Below are 9,631 nucleotides of genomic sequence, written 5' to 3' on the forward strand. Positions count from 1 at the left end.
GAAAGTAAGGTGATCACACCAGATCCATGTTCCAGTAGGTATAACTGGGCAAAATCTGGGATTCAGCCGACCTTGGGAAACATGATGAAATGTGCTTGTGTCATCTTCCGACACCAGGGCACATTTCAACAGCGCCGGAAAGTTGTCTGCATTCTGAATGGGACAACAAACACGCAGAGGGCATCCTTATTTACACTTCAGCTGGGCCACAACAAAGTCCTGATTAAAAGGGCCATCAGCCCTACTTTTGTTTGAGTGTAATACTGGATGGTAGCTATTTGGAGCCTAACACGTAGACTCCAAAGCAATGGAGGAAAACAAAATGTGCACAGTATGTTATTACTTCACAAGTACTTAACCCTTTATCTGGTGGGCCTCCCCCACTCCCCCGGGTGCTGAGCCCTTTTTTTGGCTATTTGGGGTGGTTTGCACATAGGCCTTCATAACTTTATGTTCACATAAGCTATCCATGCCAAATGTGTGTCCTTTTCTCCCAACATCCTAGGGATTCTAAAGGTACCCAGAGTTTGTGGGTTCCTCTGGAGGAGACCAAGAAATTAGTCAAAATACTGTGAACATTTCATTAAAAAAAAAAAAAGAAATGGGAAAAGGGCTGCAGAAGGCGGCTTGTGGTTTTTTCCCTGAAAATGGCATCAACAAAGGGTTTGCAGTGCTTAAATCACCATCTTCCCAGCTTTCAGGAACAGGCAGACTCGAATTAGAAAACCACATTTTTCAATACAATTTTGACATTTTACTGGGACATACCCCATTTTTATTATTTTTTGTGCTTTCAGCCTCCTTCCAGTTAGTGACAGGAGTGGTTGTGAAACCAATGCTGGATCCCGGAAAGCTAAACATTTCTGGAAAGTAGACACAATTCTGATTCAGCAAGGGGTCATTTGTGTAGATCCTACAAGGTTTTCCTACAGAAAATAACAGCTGAAATAAAAAATATTGAAATTGAGATGAAAAAACAGCAATTTTTCTCCATGGTTTACTCCGTAACTTTTTCCTGCGATGTCAGATTTTTTAAAGCAATATACGTCTGCTGGACTCTTCTGATTGTGGGGATATATAGGGCTTATAGGTTCATCAAGATCCCTAGGCACCCAGAGCCAATAAATGAGCTGCACCTTGCAATGGGTTTTCATTCTATACTGGGTATACAACAATTCATTTGATGAAATATAAAGAGTGAAAAATAGGTATCAAGAAAATCCTTGTATTTCCAAAATGGGCACAAGATAAGGTGTTGAGAAGCAGTGGTTATTTGCACATCTCTGAATTCCGGGGTGCCCATATTAGCATGTGATTACAGGGCATTTCTCAAATAGACGTCTTTTTTTACACACTGGCTTACATTTGGGAGGACAAAATGTAAAGAAAGACAAAGGGCAATAACACTTGTTCTGCTATTATGTGTTCCCCCAATTCTGCCAATACAAATGGTACCTCACTTGCGTGGGTAGGCCTAATGCCCGTGACAGGAAACGCAACATGGAAACATGTCATTTTTTCACTGAAAACTGATGTGTTTTTTGGAAAGTGCATGGCTGTGGATTTTGGCCTCTAGCTTAGCCGGCACCCAAGGAAACCTACCAAACCTGTGCCTTTTTAAAAACTAGACACCTAGGGGAATCCAAGATGGGGTGACTTGTGGGGCTCTCACCAGGTTCTGTTACCCAGAATCCTTTGCAAACCTCAAAATGTGGCCCAAAAAACACTTTTTCCGCACATTTCGGTGACAGAACGGTCTGGAATCTGAGAGGAGCCATGAATTTCCTTCCACCCAGCAGTCCCCCAACTCTCCCGATAAAAATGGTACCTCACTTGTGTGGGAAGGCCTAGTGCCCGCAACTGGAAATGCCCAAAAACACAACATGGACACATCACATTTTCCCAAAGAAAACAGAGCTGTTTTTTCCAAAGTGCCTCGCTGTGGATTTTAGCCTCTGGCTCAGCCAGCACCAAAGGAAACCTATCAGACCAGGGCATTTTTGAAAACTTGACACCTAGGGGAATCCAAGATGGGATGACTTGTGAGGCTCCCACCAGGTTCTGTTACCCAGAATCCTTTGCAAACCTCATAATTTGGCCAAAAAAACACTTTTTCCTCAGATTTTGGTGACAGAAAGTTCTGGAATCTGAGAGAGCCACAGATTTCCTTGCATCCAACATTCTACCAAGTCTCCCAATAAAAATGGTACCTCACTTGTGTGGGTAGGCCTAGTGCCCGCGACAGAAATAGATCACACAACGGTCAATGTTGGTCCTTACATGAGGGCAACTGTTGACCCTGGTGTGATCCGTTCCTGACGCAGGCACTAGGTACAGGCACTCAAGTGGGGTAGTATTTTTATCAGGACAGGTGGGGAAACACTGGGTGGTAGGAATTTTGTGGATACCAGCTTATTCCTGTAGTTTGTGTGACAGAGTTTTTATTCAACATTTCAGCTTTGCAGGGTATTCTGGGTAAGAAAACTTTGGTGAATCCACACAAGTCACACCTCTTTGGACACCCCCGGATGTCTAGTTTCCAGAAATGTCTGGGTTTAGTATGTTTCCCTATTATGGCCGCCAGGCCCAAGATCAAAAACATAGGTACCTGCCTTACAAAACTAGTTTGTTTTGTGATAGATAATTTTTATGTCTCTACAATACGATTTGGGCGGTGGAAATTGGGGCTGAACTAAATTGGGGAGCTACCAATACAGCACTCTCTCGCTCTGTGCTTGCCGCCACATGCACCTGCTCTCTGGGTTGGGCTAACCAGCTACTGTCCCATTCCACAGACTGTGCTTACGAAGGGACAGCAGGACTGTCCCCATCATCTCCCTCATAATCACTGGAAGGGGAGTTATCGAATGGGACTCCTCCGACTGAAAAAATCACTCCCAGACTCTGCGCCATTGTCCTATCCCTCAGATGCTGTCTTAATATCTGCTGTCTCAGTCTCTGATCCTATGTCAGAGCTGTCCTCTATAACCCGACTGAGGGCTTGAGCAGCAGTCATCCAATGAGATGCCATCTCTGCTACTAGCTAAATGTTCTAAAACACTAGCCTACGTAGACAGTCACAAAATTGCTGGTGGGTGTGTGAGTGTGTGTGATACGTGCCATAGTAGAGGTCACCTTACTTTCACTTTTTGCCCTCAATCAGCACGTTCTTTCAAGACACTCCAAAAACATCTTGTCACATACCAATCATCACAGTCTTTAGCACCTCTAGAGCCCAGTCCAACAATCATTATTGGTGCTCCCACTCCAATGACCTGCTCCTCTGATTCCCTCACTACCACCCAGCGAATGTGCCCTTCATCTCTCCATAACACCCCACACATACATTTCATTTGTATTATAGCGCAGGTAATGGTTGACTTTACGAATGTACTCAGCTATTTATATAAAATACAGATTTGATCTTTGCAGTAGGCATATAAACCTTCTGCGTTATTTTATGGCATCAAAACTGCCACTAGACAAAAGTCTGATCCTTTTGTAGCAGAAACATAATCACAAGACTTACTTGACTTTTTATTGCTGCCTAAAAGCTACAGTTGAAACGCGTCAGTTGAAGTATCTGCATTGTTTTGAAGACGCAAGCTGCAACTGCAAGACAACTGGTGGCGAATATATATATATACACACACACATATATATATATATATATGAATACACTTTTATATGTGGGTCCGGTTTTCCTGGGGGCCGATCGCAGCCCCCAGGGAAACCACACACGCATTGACAAAAGTGATATATCTATCTATATATTTTTTAATAGTTGTATGGTTTCCTTGGGGGCCATAATAGCCCCAGGGAAACCATACAACTACTAAAAAAAATGATTTCCCCCACAGGGGGTCGCCCTGCTCATGGGCGACCCCCTGTCCATTTTTTTTTTTTTATTTAGCCCCTGGAGGGCTCGATCAGGGCAGGAAAGGTCTCCCCTTTCAAACGAGACCTTCCCGAACATCGGGTAGGCAGTTTGAGGCTGTTTTCCCCATTGGAGAAGGAAGCGGCTGCAAGGGTGCTTCCTGCTCCGATGGAGAAAACAAAACAGTGGCGCGCTGACTTCACAAAGGGGAGGGTGGGGGAACAGGGAGGGACACGGAAGATCTTCTGTGTCTCCCAGGGTATTTTTAGGGAAAAAAAATCCTTGGGTTTTTAACCCCCTCCCTGGTGTCGGCCACTGGTCGTGACCCGCACCAGGGAGGTAGTGTGGGCGTCGGCCAGTGGCTGACGCCCGCACTGTAGGGGTTAAGAAAAACTATTATTTGGAGGCATGTTTTTAAATGTGTTCAACAATGTATGTAACAGATGTGCTTGTACTGTAAGAATGCAAGACTTATCTGTCTATTGTGAGCAACTACACAATTACTGATGTAAATGGAACATTTTATTTTATTTCTTTTACAGTGCTACTGATACCAGTGTAGGGTATTGAAGCTCTTTACATCACACATAGAGGCACAATAAATCATACACTATATATGTCAATGTACAGGAAATGTTACATAACACAATGGGGGTTATAAGGTGTAGAAATAACATATCATCCATACTTGTAGACATTATATGTTAAGAGTGAATGGTCAGGAGAAACACAAAGTCAGGAAACAAAATGTAACGCAATGATTGTGATTCTACTAATAAGGCTTTATCACTTGCCAAAGTAACCCTTCTTTGGAATCTCAGAATAACAACAGATTGAGAAAAAAATAATAAGGATCTAAACCTGTGACTTGCAGTTTGCATGCAGATTCTTAGAGCACTGTGCTATATAAGACAGCATGCAACTTATAAATTGGAAGTAATAAAATGATCTGTCAAAAGCAGTAGCCCACTTACCTATCTAAATAAAATAAATCTGATCTGCATGTTACACGATGGGCTCTGCAGCAGGCACATTAACCCTCTGTTCTACTTCATGAGTCAAAGCTGCAACTGGATAAAACACAGAAGTCTCCCAGAACTGTGTTAACCTCTAGAGTTATTTTACCAATATTATAATCCTGGCAAAATTGCTGGGCACACAATACTCTCTGCAGCAGGCGTCTTATCCCTGTGAGATATATTAAAATACAGCCTCTCTGTGACCAATTAAGTAATATACAGCAGATGCACTGTCACTTTTCTTTGTCAGTTGTGTTGTGCCCTCTTTCTATCTTATGCATTCTCTCCACTACCTTAATGTTCCCTGATGCTCAGCCAGTGAGTGAGGTCATTGTATGGTTGGATTGTTGACAATGTTTGTGCTTGGATGAGTGGACAATTGGAGTGAGAAGGGCTAAGCGGCAGGATGCTGCTCCTGGTGGGGCTTTATCTGTAACCTACAACTAAACTAATAAACCTACTTCTTTCTTAACCTACAAGCATCCATAATTGATTACAACACTGGTGACGATTTAAGGAAGAACCATTGAGTGAAAGAAGAAAGAAACTGAACCTACAGAAAATCTAAGAAGGAGACAGATTACAGATGAAAACTAAGAGAAGAAAGATTGAAAATCTAAGAGAAAAATATGAAGCAAAAGAAACTGAAAACTGAAGTGAAGAAGAACGCCCTTCAAACCCCACCAGTGTGTTTTCTATCAGACAGCCTATACTTAACAGATGTTAGAGGGCGTGTGACCTGTTTAACTTCAAGGCAATCTGTTTAATCTACTGGATGTGCAGCAAACAGGGAGTGCAGTGGCCTGCAGATTGAGAAGGTGGTCTGCTCAGCTATGTACGAAACCAGACCTGTTGTATCTGCTTGTATGGACTGGGTATATTGAAGAAATGGTCTGCTGAACTGCGTGTGTACAGAGTTAAAAATGTATGGTACTGAACATTTGGCAACCTAGTGGAAAGTCAGTTGGAGGAACAACTGGTGTCAGCATTTAAACACTATCTGAAGAGTGATCAGTTAACCTGCGCAGCAGCCACTTGAAGCGACATGCTTAAGGGCACACTGTGAATAGCAGTTACAGTACACCTCTTGACTGGGTTGTTGAGTTTCCCTGCCCCCTGTTCTACAAGAGAGATCATTGGGTACCTGATCTGTTTCCAGGAAGCTTTCTGAGAGGAAGACTACAGCGCCAACTTAGCACAAGGGAACAGCTCATGTGCAGTGGAGAACATGTGTGCCAGGATAAAGAACTGTGCATGCATTTAAATGGAATAAAATGTACAGTGGCAATGTATTCGGGTGAGAAATTGCTCACCGGCATGGAGTATTTGAATATTTTCCAGGAAATATTTTAACTTTAGATATACTGTCATGTGCATTTTACTCAATACCATACATTGCTTGAGTGTATTTTTCAATACTGCTATCCTCTATTTTAAAGATGCATTGGGTTGAATTGAGAAATGTTATGTTCATGCTGACAAAGCTTGCCGCTGAAATACATTTTTAATGCTGTATTGAATTGAGAAATGTTATACCATTACTGACATGTTTTAAAGTTGTTGAGTCGTGGCATGTAAGTTACGCATGGGAGGTGCACCCTAATGCTATTTTAACATGAAATTTTGCTTACCATATTTTGCGTGTGTATAGTGGCCTGAAGTTTTAAAGACATGCTTGATTTTAGAGATGTATAATTTGAGGTTGGATGCTAGAGTCATGTGCAGAGTGACATTTTTATGTTGTGATATTAGTATTTTGATACATATTTGGGATTGTGTTTTTGACCATCCTTCCTAAGGGGTTAAGGATGTGGGGGCAGTGTGTTAAGCCCAATGTTAAGGGGGATACACCCCAGTGATATGTGTCAATCCTTCCTATGGGGTTAAGGATGTGGGGGCAGTATGTTAAGCCCAATGTTAAGGGGGTACACCCCAATGATGTATCAATCCTTCCTATGAGGTTAAGGATGTGGGGGCAGTGTGTTAAGCCCAATGGTAAGGGGACTACATCCCAGTAATATGTGTCAATCCTTCCTATGGGGTTAAGGATGTGTGGACAGTGAGTTAAGCCCAATGTTAAGGGGGGTACACCCCAGTGATGTATCAATCCTTCCTATGGGGTTAAGGATGTGGGAGCAGTGTTTTAGGTCCAATGTTAAGGGAGTAGGTAGATACATCCAAATGCAGTAAAGGGTAGGTGAAACCCTGCTCCTGTTCGAGTATAGGGTGATGGGAGTATGTGATTACACCCCAATGCAGTACAGGGTGGTTCTGTTTACGTGAATGGTGATAAGGGTACGTGGTTACACCCCAGTGCAGTGGAGGTGGAAGAAACTCTAGTCCTGTTGAGTGTTGAGTTGTGGAAGGCAACAGGCTGGTCCTGTTATAGTGTGCATGATGTGTAGGGGAACAGGTAGTTAGTGTTCTGTGTTGGGTAAGCAGGGAAGCTTTGTGTTATTTGTACACCTGTATTGTAAATTTGTGGAACGTATTGATTAACTGTATTTTACCATCTTACATCCCATTGGAGTATTGAAGTTATGCAGAGAGAGTGTCTGTTAACCTTTTCTGTTTTTTGCAGAGAGTGTTTGTTAACTTGTTCTGTTTATTTTGATGGGGTGTTACTCAACTTTGGAGGACGGTTGAGGGGGGTGTTTTGCCGCTTTCAGTTCTGTTTAATATTTCATTGTTCTCATAAGGAGGGAGATGTTTTGTGGCCTCTTTCTATCTTATGCATTCTCCCCACTACCTTAATGTTCCCTGATGCTCAACCAGGGAGTGAGGTCATTGTATGGTTGGAATGTTTAGAGTGTTAGTGCCTGGATGAGTGGACAGTTGGAGTGAGAAGGGCTGAGCGGCAGGATGCTGCTCCTGGTGGGACATTATCTGTAACCTACAACTAAGCTAATAAACCTACTTCTTTTATAACCTACGAACCTCCATCATTGAATACAACAACTTTCTTAGCAGTAGATTGCTTTTTAAATAACTGAAGTTGACTGTCTGACTCTGCTTTTCAAGATCCTCCCTTCATGACTCGGCCCCTCTGCCACACCTTGACCTCTAATTTATGGTTTCCCTGAATGTTTTTTTTTTTTTTTCAACGGTCACGGAATCAGCAGTTTGGCGTGAAGGCATGGACATTATTCTTTCAAATCTGTTATTAATTTTATTACTGTATAGCCTTGCAAAACAACATCTTCCTTAATGATAGCCTCAGACTGCTAATTCCATAAACTATCCTCACTGTATTTGCACACCATCATATTTACTCCTACACACAGCATTACAGAGACACACACTGTAAAATACTGTCATGGGACTACCAGCCACCATATGTGACAGGCATCCATCCCTGCAGCAATTATCCAGGAGGATTCTAAACCACACAAAACTATTTCAACTACATTTATTCATGTTTGCTTTCCCGGCATACTGTGTATTTTTGGCTGCCCTCTCTACGTCTGAAGTTTAAGCCTGGCTTTAATATGGTTTGTTTAGATTACGCAGTGTTGAGTAGGTCAAGAGGGATGTTCTGCTTCAGCTGCTTCCGACTGACTAAAATTCAAACAACTTTCAGCATCAGCTGCAAGAATGAGCAGAACAATTCTGACTAATACGTTAGGAGCGTGCTAGTGAGGCATGCCAGAAGCAGCTGGGGCGGTGTGTTTAAATTACTTCGTAGACTATATGAACTCCTATCCCATACTGGGGTTATAAGGAAGTTGTAGTGTGAAAATAATCCTTAATAAGAAAAAAGCTGTACATGGTGACTATTATTGCGAAAATCTTAAATCAATCTACAATGTTATTCCATGCTACACTAGAAGAGTGATGTAATAAATAAAACCAAGAGTGTTTTATAAGATCGCCTCCTACATAATAAGCATGAATGAACTAACCAGTGAAAGATTAGTTTGTTTTGCAATGATATGAAAAGCCATAAAGGCGGTCTTATAGTGCTGTCCATAATCCAGCTGATGAATATGCGATTGTGAAGTAGATCGCTTAGGAAACAGGTCCTAAAACAAAGAGATCAATAAATGCTATCCTTGACACATTTTGTTATGTAACGGGCCCCAAGCCCGCCCCATCCAGTAGGGCAGCAAGGGGTCAGGGGGTGCGCGAGTCAGTCATGGGGTGGCTGTCATGAGACTAATGTTTTCGTACCTTGTCTCTGGCCCCGCGGCTTCCGCTCCCAGCTTTGGGCTTCGGCTTGCGAGGCCTGACAGCCTCAGCCATCCTAACCCCCGTTAAAGAGCCGAAGGAGCTGTCACAGCATACCCAGAGCTGCTCAAGTCACAGTACCCCTTCCGCAAGACATTTGTTTGCTGAAGCGATGTTCGTGTGACGTACCTGTCACGTGTTCAGATGCTACCCAATCAAAGGGGCATGCCTAAAGACGTAGGAGAAAGCGACGATGGGCTCAATGTTTACTCCAGAAAGAAAGTGAAAGGACGAAAATCTCATCCAGCTCCATTTCAGCAGCGCTCTGTTTCTGGTTAGAGGAAAAGCCCTTGGGCGTGCCTTCCGACAGCTTATCCACAATTGACCCCCTGAATATGTTTGACTTTTCGGTCACACACCCTGCCAAGTGTCACTCATCTCGCGTTAGAATATCGCACTTCTGGTCATTTTCCCGCATTTCCGCAATGCTTGAGATTGTCGTGCAAGTCCTGATCTGTGGTAAAACCTTCTTATTCCAGTTTTTCACTTTGCTAGGTGTTGTAGTGTG

General features: G+C 42.8%; 1 protein-coding gene across 2 annotated transcripts in view; it reads right to left on the reverse strand.

The window, feature by feature from the left end:
* Nucleotides 1-9,261, reverse strand: part of EPG5 (ectopic P-granules 5 autophagy tethering factor) — a 568,130-nt gene extending 558,869 nt beyond the window's left edge. The window contains exon 1 of one of the 2 annotated variants that reach the window (XM_069218853.1): nt 9,067-9,261. In XM_069218853.1, coding sequence (XP_069074954.1) covers nt 9,067-9,138 — 72 coding nt within the window. In that variant the 5' untranslated portion in view covers nt 9,139-9,261. The remainder of the gene's footprint in view (nt 1-9,066) is intronic. The other variant, XM_069218854.1, reaches the window with a different exon arrangement.
* Between the last annotated feature and the right edge of the window lie 370 nt (nt 9,262-9,631).

This window comes from Pleurodeles waltl, chromosome 1_1 (assembly GCF_031143425.1).
Source record: "Pleurodeles waltl isolate 20211129_DDA chromosome 1_1, aPleWal1.hap1.20221129, whole genome shotgun sequence".
Lineage (NCBI taxonomy): Eukaryota > Metazoa > Chordata > Amphibia > Caudata > Salamandridae > Pleurodeles > Pleurodeles waltl.